Source organism: Propithecus coquereli, unplaced genomic scaffold (genome assembly GCF_000956105.1).
Source record: "Propithecus coquereli isolate 6110/MARCELLA unplaced genomic scaffold, Pcoq_1.0 Scaffold163, whole genome shotgun sequence".
In the NCBI taxonomy this organism is placed as follows: domain Eukaryota; kingdom Metazoa; phylum Chordata; class Mammalia; order Primates; family Indriidae; genus Propithecus; species Propithecus coquereli.
Genome location: NW_012140858.1, coordinates 2,932,575 through 2,947,061, shown reverse-complemented (window position 1 = coordinate 2,947,061; position 14,487 = coordinate 2,932,575). Strand labels below are relative to the sequence as shown.

Below are 14,487 nucleotides of genomic sequence, written 5' to 3'. Positions count from 1 at the left end.
ATGTAGTGGCTTTGGTTGGACTGCTTATTGCATCTTCAGTCAGTACCCCACCATGGCTTAATCAGTATTTTAAGTGAATGAACTATGTTTCCCCACCAGATAGTTCTGAGTGAACAGTAATAAATAGCATTAAGTATTGAATATTTTTAAATGCAGTTTTCTGTTTTGCATAAAAGAAAGATCAGGATAAGAGAGAGCATTAAGGCCATGAGGAGCTTCCCAGACATCCAAGGCCATGAGATGATCTTCCTCCGGCAGGCAGTGCCGTTTGCTGGGAGGAGCTCAGTCTATCCAGAGGATAAGCCAGGAGCCTGGATAACAGTCCTGCGTCTCTGCCTTGAATCAGCTGTCACTTATTCTTCCCTTAATAAGGGGAAACGGTCATCAGAAGATCCTGCCATGCATCATGAATAAAACAATCATTTCATTAAAAATTTTGTATGAATGTGCAAAATTGCCAACCAGGAGTTCAAAGGGAAAAAATTTTTTAAATCTTAGTTCATTAATATGATCCATAGAAGAGACTATCTTCATGTATTCCAAAGGCAGAAAGGTGAGAAAAAGGAGCTAGCTTGGTCTCTGTCCCCCAAAGAGAGAAGAGGTCAGGAAGTCCAATGGAAGGTGCTCCTGTAGATAAGGCACAAAGCAGGAGAGCTGAGGGTATCTAGGTTCCATGCCCGTCATCGCTCAGAATCCATCTCCCTGTCTTGAAGATCTTTGGAAATTCGTAAGTTTTAAGTCATAGAGATGCGTTGTCATGGGCTCAGCAACCCTGTCCCCCATTTATGTTCTCTCCATTCTCCCTTTGGTCACAGCAGCCTTCTTAAGGCACGAGATGGGGCCTGGGCCCTATGCAGGCTGGTTGAGGAGAGAGGTCGCCCCAATGGCCTCTGATCTCAGAAAGCAAGTGCTGGCTTCAGTTCAAAGTTTCCAGGGGTTGGGAATAAGGTGGAGGAATAGACATCAGAAGAAAAAGCAGCTGGAGGCCAGGCGCAGTGGCTCACACCTATAATCCTAGCACTCTGGGAGGCAGAGGTGGGAGGATCACTTGGGGTCAGGAGTTCAAGACCAGCCTGAGCAAGAGTGAGACCCCGTCTCTACTAAAAAAATAGAAAAATTAGCTGGGCATGGTGCATGCACATGTAGTCCCAGCTACTTGGGAGGCTGAGGCAGGAGGATCACTTGAGCCCAGGAGTTTGAGGTTGCCGTGAGCTATGATGACGCCAGTGCACTCTAGCCTGGGTGACAGAGTGAGACTCTGTCTCAAAAATAAAAAAGCAGCTGGAAGTACAGTGTCTGGAACGGACCTCAGCTTCCTCTAGCCTCAGTGCCTGCACATCCCTTGCCAGCTAAACCATGCGGAGAAGCGGGTACGCCAGGTAGTAGCCCAGAGCAGAGCCCAGGACCACACCAAGGAAAATCCAGGTGTTGTAGGACATTACAGCCAACATTATGAAGTAGCCAATGACCACTTGGATGACATGGATTAGAGACTGGCCAAAGTGACACAAATACCACCTAGATAAAAAGAAGAATCAAGTTAATGCTGGTAATGAGCTGAAGCTGGGAGTTGGTATCAGGGGTAGAAAGCCATTGGGTTACAGGACCAGCTTATTTATTATATTATAACTCGTATGCTTAACCCAGGAGAGCTTTCTTTTTAAAGAGACATATCTCCACCACATTTAGTTCTGAGCTTCCTAGCATCCTAGGCAAAAGGGAAAATGATGGGATATATAATCTATCCCGTCTGATGAGAGAGAAGAGAAAATCATCATCAGTAAGGCAGGTTTCCCCGCTGAATCTACTGTGGGAGGCAGTATGACAATGGAAGGAGCATAGACTTTGGTGACAAATCAATTCCTATTCCTAGGCCACTTATTAAATGGGGCCTAGCACAAATGTCTTAACCTCTCTGAACTTAAATTTCCTTATTAGTAAAACAGGAATAAGAATAATTGCTTTGCAGGGGGGTTGTGAAGATTTGGGACACCCATGTAGGGTGGCTGGTGATGCAGGAGGCAGGCTCATTAAGCACGAGTGAGGCTGGGACTGGACAGAGGGCAGAAGGGGGACCTTAAATGTCTGCCTGATCAGAGTGGGAAGGGAGGAGAGGAAAAGGAAAGGAGAGGAGAAGGGAGGAGCGAGAAGGTGCCTCCCTCCTCCCACCACACAGGATACATCGCTAACAGCAGTTTTTTATCACTTGCTTCAGGACAGCTGCAGATTCCCTCCTCAGTATGGAAACTTAGTGAGTTAAGGAAACTGGGAGATTTGGGGGGAGGCTAGGTGGCCACCACTGATGCTAGACAGAGGCCTGCACCAGGGTTGTAAAGATCACAGTTCCCTAAAGAAAGCCTTCTTAGCCTCGCAGGCAGCTGGTCAGAGAGAGCTTTTGCCTGGGCATCAGGAGACCTGAGCTCTGGTTCACTTGACTAAAGATAACCACTTTGGCAAGTCCTGGTCCTTCCCTGGGCCTCGATTTCTTTTCTGTGAAGCGGGGCTAATGCTCTCTGGACCCAGACTGCCTCTCAGGGTGCACGTGAGTACTCTGCCCACTCCCCACACCCAGTGCTTGTACCTGCGGTGGGTTCTGCTGACGGGGGGAGGATCTGAGCCTGCAGAATCCCAGTCTGTCTCTGCGATGACCTGCTGGCTGATGGAGGTGGGCAGGCTCACCAGCACCTGGTGGAGCAGCTTGGCTTTGCCAACCTTGATGCCTTCGTACAACACAGCGAGGAGCAGGACCACCAACGCCGAAAGGGCTATGCCTGTCAAAGGAGGCTGAGTTGCAGAGACCTGGCCAGGCCAGCACCGCTTCCCTCCTGGCGCCTCCCCCGAGACTGGCCCAGCTGGCCGAAGAGCACCTCCACCCATTCCGTGGAGTGCACTCCGTTGACCTCTCTCTTGCATCTTCTTCCCAACCCTCCCTGAGCTCAGAACTTCTTCAGTCTCTTTCCCCCTGCAGACCTTTCTGAGTAGGGTTGGCCTACTGGAATGTGGCTTTGAGATCAGGAAGATAAGCCACCTGGAAAAGCCAGGGGCTAAGGGTGAAGAAGCCATATACTCTCACCCCAGCCACTCCCCCAGCTGGCTGCACACGTCAGTCACGACTTCTTGTTGAGGGATCAGTACAGCAAGGTCCTAGTTACATGTAGGGACACAGAGTCCGGAAGGAAGGATATACAGCACAGGGTAGTCATCTCGGCAAAGTAGGATACAGGTGGTTTTATTTTCTTCTTGCCTAATTTCCTAAAGTTTCTTTCGTGAGTGTGTATCACTTTTATAATAGGAAAAATACCCAGTAAGTTATTTTTACAGAAAACATTAAGTGCTTACTAGAGCTGCTGTGTAAAATTAACTACCAACTGCGGCTTCTATTTCACAAATGGAGGGATGATAAATGGTTCGGCTAAAGTATTTCATTGGGCTCTGTGACATAAGAAATATATATTTGGTCTCTGCCCTGGTTTCCTGGCACCCAGCTCCTAGAACCCTTGGAAACTCTGAAATGCGTCTTTGTATGCTAATGAGATGACTGGTAGCTAGGGCTCATGGATGGCCTCTGGATCAGATGGCCTCTGGATCGGGGCTGGTTGCCAAGGAAGCCAACCTTGTCCTTAGAGGGTTGGAACTTTCAGCACCACCCCCAACCTCTGGGAGGTGAGAAGGACTGAGGGTTGAGTTGATCACCAGTGGCTAAAGATGCAATCAGTCATGCCAGTGTACGAAGCCTCCATATAAACCCAGAGAGCTTGCAGGTTGCTGAACACATGGCGGTACCTGGAGGGTGGCAAGCCCAGAGAGGGCATGGAAGCTCCACGCCCTTCCCCTAGCCATCTCTTCCACCTGGCTCTTCATTTGTATTCTTATAATACATGGGTATACATAAGTAAAGTGTTTCCCTGAGTTTTGTGAGGTATTCAAGCAAATAATCAAACCCAAGGAAGGGGTCATGGAAACCCCAACTTACAGCTGGTTGGTCAGAAGTACAGGAGACAAACTGGGACTTTCTACTGGTGCCTGAAGTGGGGGCAGTCTGGTGGGACTGTGCCCTCCGCCTGTGGGGTCTGCACTAACTCCAGTTAGCGTTATATTTGAATTGAATTGTAGGACACCCAGCTGGTATCAGACAATTGGTTGGTGTGGGGGAAACCTACACATCTGATCACAGAAGTGTGTTGAGCATAAGAAAAGGAAAAACAGTAAGTTATTTTTTTTCCTCTACAGGCTCCCAGGAGGAAATCATGTGCAAAAGATTCAGGTTTTTAAAATATAGATTTATAGATAATTGCATGCACATGGCAAAAATTCTAACAGCGCAAAAAGGTATATAATGAAAAATAAGTTGTCTTCTCACCCCAGACTCCAATTCTCCTCCCCAGATCAACCTCTGTTAACTCAATGTACACAAAAGCCTCTATTTGTCTAAATGACAGCACCGTCTCTGTGCATACTCTTCTGCATCTGACTTCACCATCCCTTCTCCTTAGCTCACACACATCTACCTTATTTCCTCCAGAGGCTTCATAGGATCTGAGATAGATTATATTTTCCAAAGACAGCCACCCCAATATACCCCACGCCACATGCTCACTCCTGCCATCAAGTGGTAGGGTCCATGTCCCCTCTCCTTTGGCCTAGGGAGACCTCTGTGACTTCAACCAATAAAGGTGGAAGGAATGCTTCCAAAGTTGGGTCTTGAAAATCCCATGCACTTCTGCATTGTGCTCTTGGGACACTCGTTCTTGCAATCTAGCCATCTGCCACGAGGAAACCCAGGCAAGAGGAGACACTACGTGTAGACGTTCAGCCAGCAACCCCAGCTGAGGTCCTAGCTAATAACCAGTATCTACCACTAACCATGAGAGTGAGAACTTTTCAAGATGACTCTAGTTCCAGCCACCATCTGACTATACCTACACAAGACCTTGAGTGAGGACCACTTAGCTGAGCCCCAGCAACTCACAGAACCTCTGACAGAGTGAACAATAAAATGACTGTTGTTGTTTTAAGCCACTATTTACTCAGCAGTGGATAATCAGAAATGGTAACCCATTGTAGGGATGACCATAGTTTATTTGATCCCCACCTGCAATGATGGGCATTTGGGCTATTTTCAGTCTATTTTTAAGATGCATTTATTTAAGTTGAAAAATAATTCCATCATGAATTAGTGCCAAACTCTGCCTTCTCAAGTCAAAGGAATACTCTTCCCTTTCAAATTGGTGTCTCATCTGCAGCAGCTGCTGTGGGCTTCTGAGCTGGTGCAAGACAGTGAACCCTGGATGAGGGAGGAGACAGGTGGCATCAGGAGGCCTTGACCCAGTTCTGTCTCCGATGCTTACTCACTGTGTGACCCTGCACAAGTCTCTTCCCTCTTTGGGCTTCAGTTCTTTCCCCTGTAATAAAGGAAAAACCTGCCTCCCTGTCCTCTCTCTCTCAGCCTTTGCGAGAATCAGTGAGATAAAGGAACCCTTTGCAATCTGAAGGGTAGTGGTTGCAAATGGAATTATAAACGCAAAGTTCCCGCTCAACATTTATGCCAGGGGAGTCATGTTCACTTAAATGCCCACAGAGAATAAAGAGAACCCAGGTTCTCCACTGCCTGGTGCTATAAGGCTTTCCAAGCTGCAAGTTTGAGCATCCCAATTCCTACCTGCAGGACTGTGGACACTCCAGAAATCAAACAGAAGCACCACCTTGTCTGAGAAGATGAAATGCATCTGAAAGAGAAGGAAACCTGCATCACAGGGGCTTAGGGCAGTGGAAATCGTGGTCATTAATTGTCTCCAGCAACTTCCTCTGGAAACCCAGAAAAATGAAGTCACTGGACTTCAGTGCTGGAAGGGCCACCAGAGGTGATCAGGGCTAACTGCGGCCATAAGGAGCAGGGACTTGCCCAAGCAGCTCAGCAGCAGTGCTGTAATTGAGCTGGCCCTGCTCCATGTGGAAGTGAAGCTTAGGGAGTGCCCATCCTCACTGGCCCAACCAGGCTCGGCATGTGACAGTGCCCTGACTATGTGGGGATGTCCCTTCTGTGCCTTCCAAGCCTGATTGCCTCTTCTTACCCCAGTGCCCCAGCCACTTTGCTCCAGCACTGAGACAGGCTCCCCCAAGGGGAGCAATGTCGTTAGAGCCTGGAGTTCTCTTTGTCCTGGAAAATCCAAGCAGATCTCGCCGAGTTTATCATGGAGGGGCCCAGGGACAGCCATCTTCAATCTGTATTCCACATCCCTCCACTCATTCAGTACACATTTGCTGAGCCCAGTTCTGGGCCCAGCATTATGGAGAAAGGGTAATGTTTCTGGCCTCAATGAGTTCGCAGCCTTACAGGAAAGACTGCAGGTAGAAGCAGCGGCCATGCAGTGTCGGTCTGACGCCTTTCTCAAAGACTGCCTGCTCCCCCGTGTTCAGGGTGGCATCATGGGCTTGTTACACATTATCTCATTTCAATGACACAACAGTCCTCTGCGTGACAGAGACAGTGAGACACGGTGCAGATGAGCGATGCTGTTATAGCTGGATCTGCAAGAGTCAGTTCCAGGGGAATCACTGGGAGACCACGGGCCAGTCATCAGCGCCACTCTAGCAAGTGGCTCAGTGAAGAGGGACAACAGTAGGTCTCCTTAGACTCCAGGGCCTTATTAAAAATGCAGATTCCTGGGCCTCCTCAGACCCCTACATCAGAATCCAGGGGCAGAGCCACAGGGGGGAGGGATGACACAAGATTTTAACCAGCCCTTTCAGGGGATTCTGAGGCTCAGTTCAGTTTGTTACGGCTGGAACAGAAGCAGCAAAGCCTAGTGGTTAGGGATACAGTTTCTGAAGCTGCACTGCTTGGATTTGCCTCCCAGCTCTGCCAGGAACCAGCTGCATGACCTGAGCTGCTGACACACATAAATCCCCCTGTGGACCTCAGTCTCCTCATCTGTAAAATGGAGACAGAACTCTAGGAACCCTTTCACCTAGTTTGGCCTCACTTTCACATGTTCCCTGTTAACATGGTACACACAGGCTTCCAGCTTTAGCTCCACTCCTACCCTGAAACTCCGTAAAAGAAAAAAAATGAGGCCAAGTACAGTGGCTCATGCCTATAACCCTAGCACTTTGGGAGGCTGAGGTAGGAGGATTGCTTGAGGCCACAGAGTTTGAGACCAGCCTAAGCAAGAGCAAGACTCTATCTCTACAAAAACCAGAAAATTAGCAAGGCATAGTGGCGCACGCCTATAGTCCCAGCTAGTCAGGAGGGTTAGGCAGTAGGATCTCTTGAGCCCAGGAGTTTGAGGTTGTTGATGCCACTGCACTCTACCTGGGCAACAGAGCAAGACAAAAAAAAAAAGGAAAAAGAAAAAGAAAAACGAAAACAAAATGAGCGTGCCTTGGGTTGGCTGTTTCTGGGTTAGGTAGGGGACCTCATCCATGTATCTCCTCGATTCCTGAGTTCAGACTTGGACACTGCAGTGTCTTTGGGTTTGGGTCTGGTGGAGACCTGGAAATAACCTGGCTGTTTTATATCCTGCACTCAGCAAACATGCCTTTTGGTTCTCAAAGGGGTCTGACTTGTGTCACCACCCTTCCCCGCCCACCACCTGTGGTGGCCAAGTTCACCGAGGACCCTGGATCTGCAGGATAGAGAAAGAAATGTAAAACCATCTGATTGAACGGAACAGCCACGCCGCTACTGCGTCTTCTCAGGGCCTGCATGTGCTTGCACCGTGCTCACCTTCCACCTTTTATCTGCGTCACTCCCATGACATCACTGCAGGTACCTACAATTATCAACCCCTTTCAATTAACAAGGAAGGCACAGAAAAGCCCACTTATCTGCCCAAGGTCACTCGGTGATCAGGTACCCAGAGCTAGAGATCTTTCTGGAAAGTCTGTGCTGGTTCTCAAACCTTATTATGCCCAACAAGCACCGTGGGTGTTCCTAGGGCAGAGGTCTATGAGGCCACACTTTGAGAGATCATCTGAACCATGATACTCTCCTGCCAACCAGTAGGGACTGGTCACATAAATTATGTTAGAGCCTCAAAATGGAAATTTAGGCACTTAAAAATCATGTTGAAAAATTTAAAAATAGAAGTAGCTTTTTATCTCCCTAATATGAAAGTGGTACTTGGTCAGTGGAAAAAGCTAAAACAGTACCAAAAAGAAAGTAAACAAATCATGGAGTCCTACTACCCAGAGATATCTCCTGTTAGGATTCCACAAAGAATATCTGTTGACGTGGCAAAATGTTCAGAAGAGACTGATACACAAAAACAAACAGACATGAATAATCCTGCGAAGCTCCATTTACCCTGGAGTGGCACTCATTCATCTGCAGCAGAAGCTCTGGCACCCTCTCTGCCAGGTCAGAGGGCTGCACCCATTACCCCTTCCCTGAGTCCACCTGGTAAAGCAGCTGGCATGAATGGAATGTCCCAGCGGGTAATTAATCCATAAGGGAGGCTCCATGACTGGTTTCCGTCTATCATCCTTGGGCCTGGGCCAGCTATGTCAGGGAACCCAAACAGCCCAGACGCCTTTTGCTGTAGACCTGAACACCCACGGGACAGTAAAATGAATTAAACCAAGACTTCCTTTTGTTGTGCTAGGGATGCGCAGACCCTGGAGGTACAGAGATGAGTGGGACACGTCCTTGGCCCTGAGGGAGCTATCCTCTATGAGGGGAGGCAGACAAGCAAACGGGTAATTACAACAGGTGTAGGTCCCCTGGGGGGTGCTGGGGGGCAAGCCATCGGAGAGACACCTGACCTGGCCAGGGGCCACATGGCTAGGACAGTTGTGAAGCCAGAGGGGCAGGAAGGAGCCGGGGAAGAGGGACTGAGCAGTGTGCTCAGAGCTGGAAGTGCCCACAGACACCATCTGGTTCCACCTCATAGGGAGTTGACAACCTGGAGGGGCAAAGAGTCTCTTAGTCTCTCAGACTTCCCTACTCTGGCCTTTTTGCTAGAGGAAAAGACTCAAATCAGCACACTCAGACCTGAGGAAAGACTTGACTTCGGGCTGCAGTTTTCAGTTACGGGACTTTGTGGTCAGATATTCAATTAAAAGGCTTTGTGGTCAGATATTCGAAGGGCAGGCCCCAATCTTGTTTTCCCATTTGGGATGAATCCCCGCCTCTGGCAGTTTAACTTCTCCGTGCTTGATTCAGGGTGGGGTGGGGGCGGGCCGTGGGGAAGGAGGCAGCAATCCCAGGGACTTATTTTCTTCTTCATCTTCTCACTGGGAGTTACTTACACTTTGAGAAAAGCCCCCTCATTTATAAACCAGAGTTCAGAAGATTAAGGTCCGGGCGCTAGGCTGCCTGGCTTCGGAACTTTTTCAAAGCTTCCCATCTATTTCCCCTTTTAGAGGACCGGCAGGAGGTGGGGGTGGGCATCTGACTGAGGGGCCTTTCTAAGCTTCCTGTATCTTAAATTCGATGACATTCTTCATGGGGATGAAGAAAACGACATGACTTCTTTAGGGTCCAAAGAGTCTTGCAGGCTGTGATTCTCTCCAGCCCAGGTGAAAAAAACCAGAAAAACAGCTTGCCCGAGAGCTATTTTCCGACTCAAAGCTCAGGGAGGATGGAAAGTAGCTGGGTGTGTTTTATTCCCAAAAGAATCAGACTTCTTGCCAAGGGCAGGGCAGAGGCAAGGGGTGTGTGCTCAAATTGGGGCTTTCCTCTTCGTGGAAGCCTTCCTGGCATCTCACCAAGTCACTGGCGCCCCGTCCCCCGGGTGCCGGCCAGAGCTCAGGGCTGGGGACTCGGCTGTCTTCACCCACCGCGGCCCCCACTCTCACGCCGCGCCACGGCAGGTGCTCAGGAACTGCTCGGCTAGCTGCAGTGGCTCCCGGCAGGAGAGACAAACAAAAAGAAAACCCCAAAGCCACCGCAAGCTCTACCTGCAGCCACACACCCCCTCACCAACCCTGCGCCAGCCGCGGCGAGGTTCTCCAGGTGCCCCGGGAGGTTGCTCCAGGGGACCCCGCCCCCGTTGCCCACCCGCGTCCCCTCCTCCCCGTGGCGACCGGGATTTACCGCCATGGTGAGTGCGCGGGGCGAGCGCAGGGACGCCTCCGCCTGCTCGGGTCTCCTCGCGCCGAGTGTCTCCCGCAGCCGCCGCGATCGCGACCCGGGCCGCGCGGATCACATGGCCCGGCAGGCGGCGCGCGGGCGCCTGGGAGTTGTGGTCCCCACGCGCGCCCCACCCCGGCGGCCTCGGGCGCGCACCCTGGCCGGGACCCACTCGCCCAGCCAGGTCCTCGCCGCCCGCGGCGCCGCGTCTCCCGGGTCGCAAGCAAACGGGGGCGCCTGCTGTGTCGGTCTTGTCCCTTACTGTTTTGCGCTTGACTTCGTCAAGCAATCATAACAATGTTTATTGCTCTTTGCAATAAATCACGCCGCGCTTAGCACAGGTTGAGTTGAAAATTGAAAAGTCCATCCTATGGACATAATAGCAACAAATTTGGAGGAAATTAAATCAAATATGCCCCAGACTTTTAATGTAGTCATTAAAAGATAATTACATTTTTTTCTTTTTCTATTTCAAAAAAATCTTTTCCAATCTGGTAAGCAAAGAGCAATATAATGTTGTAATTTTAATTTGTTTTTCTTTGATTGAAAGGGTAGTAAACTTTTTTTCTTACTGGTATTTGCATTTTCCTGTATTGCCAATCCCTTTCATTGATCCAGTTTTTTGGGGGGAAGTATTTTGGAGGGACTTTTAACAGTTTTTAATTCTTGAATCTATTTAGTAACCCTTTGCCAATCATCCTATAAGTAAAGGAGCTCCTCAAAGAAACTCTACTAGGGACAGTGTTAGGATACACACTGAGCCTGGAGCCAACCTTAGTTCAAATTCAGAGCCATTGGCTTTGGGACCTTAGGCAAATAGCTTTTCCATTCTGAGCCTCAGTTTCCTGGTCAGTAAAAGAAAAATAATAATAGAACCTATGTCATAGGAGTATTGTAAGGTGTCAGTGAAAACATACGTGTTAAATTCTCGGCATAAAACCTGGCAGCGGGAGCTTGCTTGATAAATGGTAGCCATTGTCATCATTAATGGCAAAGATTTCCTTCCTACGAAAGGAAGCTGTCTGCCAAAGGTCAAGCCAACTCCTCAAGCTCACACGGCTTCTGAGAGCCTCAATCTGAAAACTAACGGGGGTTAGTGAGCAGTCACAGATTGGGGCAGCCTCAGGGAGAGAACACGGGCACAGCCACCGTGGTGGGTCGAGGTCGGGAGGGAGGGCTGCGGTCCTGGATGTGCCAGGTGGTTGGGAAGCAGTGGGAGAAAGGTTAAGCACGTCCTTGAAGCATCTGGCTGCCAAGAGCTGGGGAGGGGTTTGGGGATTTGGATGTGCTTTCTCTCCTCTCTGGACCTTAACCGGAAAGCAGGAGTGAGAAGATTCGACCTCTGCACAAGCTGGAGCTCCTTTGCAACACAGCCTTATTCATTTGACTGTTTTCGTTGGCTTTGTCACAATCTGATGACCTTCACACTTAGTTCTAACTTCCTCATGGGTGTTTTGGTTGCAACACTCAGCCCTAAGAGGACTTTAAGTGCCCGTTTCTTTCTGAGCCACCGGAGAGCCCCCTCCTCTACCCGCTAGGCAGAGAACTTGGTGCAGACCATAGGATCCTAGCTCATAAAATCACACCACAGCTGCCCTAGCCTCAGTCCATGGCAAGAGATTCTTTCCAGATTTTGTGTTTTGACAGCCTGTGGACTCCCCTCCTCTCATGGAACAACAGAGAGTCTGTCATTGACTTTCCAGCACATACGCAGAGCCCCTGGAACAGAATCCCTAGTTAAGAATGATGGTGCTTGCCTTGGGTTGTCATAGAGATCATCGAGGGGCCCTTTAACCTGGGTGCCGAGCTCGTAGTCAGTTGGTGGAGGGGAAATCCGACCAGTCATTTCTCCTTCTGAACGAAGTTCAATAGAGGAACTTGAAGTCTTACAGAAAAACCACATGCACAAAATGTAATTCCTGCAGGATATCAGGCCTTTCTGTGGCTGTGTGACCCCAAAGATGCCACTGCCCCTCTCTGGGCCCCAGTTTCCCCATCTGTACAGTGAGGGATGGAATGGATGACCTGTAACTGCCCCTTCACATGCTGCTGATCTGCAGTTGTAAGTGGGCTTGAAGGTGGAGTCAAACGCTTTAGGGCCAGGACTTTCGCGTGTTTTCCATGCAGCTCCATTCAGCTAGCCTCCCATGTCCTGCTACATGTTACCATGTTATTTTACATTTAGGCTATGAGTAGTATTATGTATCCAATGTGTGTGGCACAGGGAGAGTGTGCACATCCAAGGTTGGCCAGAGTGTCGGGACAGTGGGTATGTGTGTGTGCAGGACCGTGATTAGCGGACTTTCTGCTGCTAAGGTGGGAGAAAGCAGGAGCCAGGCCACCAACAACCCAAAGGCCATGTTTAAAGTCAGGAATTTATTCTCAAACAAGGAGGAACCACCAAAGGGTTTTTAATATGTTTTTCTCCCTGCATTTTTTTCCTTTTCTTTCCCAAATGTCGCTCTCCTAGTGAGGCCACCCTGACCTCCCCATTTAACACTGCAATCTTCCTTGTGTCCCTGGTCCCACTTACTCTGCTTTATTTTTCCCTGTAGTAGGTATCACCTTGTAGCATGCTAGTTATTAATAATACATTTATTCATTATTCCTTCCTCTCCATTCAAATGGCAGCTCACCGAGAACAGGGATTTCTGTGTTTTTGTTCAGGAATGCATCCTTACTCTCTAAAACAGTGCATGGCACATAGTAGATTGTCATGAATATTGGTCGAATGAATGACTGAAGCCAAGTAGGCAGCCATTCCATGCTTCATTGCTTCAGAGGAGGGAAGTGGCAGAAATAGAAGCAGCCTCTGAGACATGATGGTTTTTTTTCCCCATAAGCGTTGTGGCCAGTTTGGGGTGGTTTTGGGGAAAATGAGAAGATAAATTACGGAGAAGCAGGAGGAAGAGCAGCTTCCCCCTACCCTGCTGCCCCCACCTGAGATACCTGAACCTAGAGGAGGGAGCAAGAACTGAGGGTCCTAGAGCAATGGGCCTGGGCCAGCTTTGGGCAGGGTCACCAGGAGAGGCCCCAGAAGGAATGGGGCAGGGTGAGGCTCAGCAGACAGGACAGAGTACACCATGTCCTATGCTTGGTGTGGGGAAGGAGCAGCAGAAACACCCAGAGGCCTTGCAGCCTGGGACAAAGATAGCAAACCCAAGCATAGCCCTGTCTCATAAGCTCAGACCAGGGGGAGAGAAACAACCAGTCATCCAAAGAAACAATCAATCCATTTAGAAGGGGCTAAAAAAGGGGGAGAGGACTTCTTCAGAAGCCCCAGCCTTAAGTCGTGAGGTCTTAGGAAAATTTATGCAGAAGCGAGGCAGGTCAGGGACAAGATCCTGGCAGATATCCTGTCCTCTGCCCTCTCCCTTGTCACTTCCTGGGCCTTGAATGTCTTTCACTGCTCACCGAAGGCAGTTAGATGGGCCTGTTTCCTCTTGTGTCGACATCCAGCTGGGTCTACATTGACAATTTCCCCTGTAGCCACTTTCCTTCTATTTGCAAAGGCTCTTGCTGTCTCCTCGGATCCTTGCAGCAATGCTGGGACCAGAAAGAGGTGACCACCCTAGAGAGGGAGTGGGACTCACTCAGGATCTACCATGAGTCAGTGACAGCTCCATGCCACCCAACTTGCCCCAGCCCAGCACTGTGGCCAATTCCAGAGGGCTGTGAGCAGCTGTGGCAGCCTCAGACTCGCATGGCTCAGACTAGCCTCAGACTAGGATGCAAGAGGAGCCCCCAACTACAGTGAGAAAAGGGGCAGCCCCTGGCCCTGGAGAGGGCTGGACATTTTGCCCAAATGTTTCTTAGACACTTCCTGGAATAACCCCAGACAGGACCTTGAGACCCCATGCTTCACCTGTGTGGTGGTTTTAAAACTACAAATTCTTTGACATTCCTCCATCTCTGGGATGGGAGGCCACTAGGCCAACCTTACTGATCAACTTACAACCAGTAAATCCAGCAAAAGTGATGCTACACAGCATCTGAGGCTAGGACATAAAAGGCAATGCAATTGTGCCAGATGGAAACAGTTGTGGAGACTGGTTGCACAACAACGTGAATGCACTTAACACTACTAAACCGTACATTTGTCATGGCTCATTTCCTTTTGCTGGAAAAAGAAAAAAAACTGTACACTTAAAAAGGGTTGAGATAATAAATTTCACGTTATGTGTGTTTTACAACAATTTAAAAAAATCAGGCACCATTCATACAATCGAATATTATTCCCACATAAAAATGAATGAAGTACTGATACACGCTACAACACAGATGAATCTGGAAAACATATGTTAAGTGAAAGAAGTCAGTAACAAAAGGCCATGCGTTATAATATATGATTGCTTGTATATAAAATGTGTAGAGTAGGTAAATCTATAGAGGCAGAAAGTAGACCATTGTTTTCC

General features: G+C 49.1%; 1 protein-coding gene across 1 annotated transcript; it reads right to left on the bottom strand.

Moving 5' to 3' along the window:
* Positions 1–1,263: 1,263 nt before the first annotated feature.
* SLC31A2 (solute carrier family 31 (copper transporter), member 2) lies at positions 1,264–10,142 on the bottom strand. The gene is made up of 4 exons (XM_012641143.1): positions 10,037–10,142; positions 5,660–5,726; positions 2,582–2,771; positions 1,264–1,518 (listed from the first exon to the last, which is right to left on the bottom strand). Exons 1-4 carry the CDS (start codon positions 10,040–10,042, stop codon positions 1,350–1,352), a joined length of 432 nt encoding a protein of 143 aa, XP_012496597.1. The 5' UTR covers positions 10,043–10,142; the 3' UTR covers positions 1,264–1,349.
* Positions 10,143–14,487: the final 4,345 nt, after the last annotated feature.

Bases quoted from the DNA above. Each gene is read 5' to 3' on its own strand.
- SLC31A2 (XM_012641143.1), bottom strand. The intron at 2,772-5,659 runs GTAGGAATTGGG...CTCCTTTGACAG, and splicing joins GAGTGTCCACAGTCCTGCAG to GCATAGCCCTTTCGGCGTTG. The intron at 1,519-2,581 runs GTACAAGCACTG...CTTTTTATCTAG, and splicing joins GTCAGCAGAACCCACCGCAG to GTGGTATTTGTGTCACTTTG.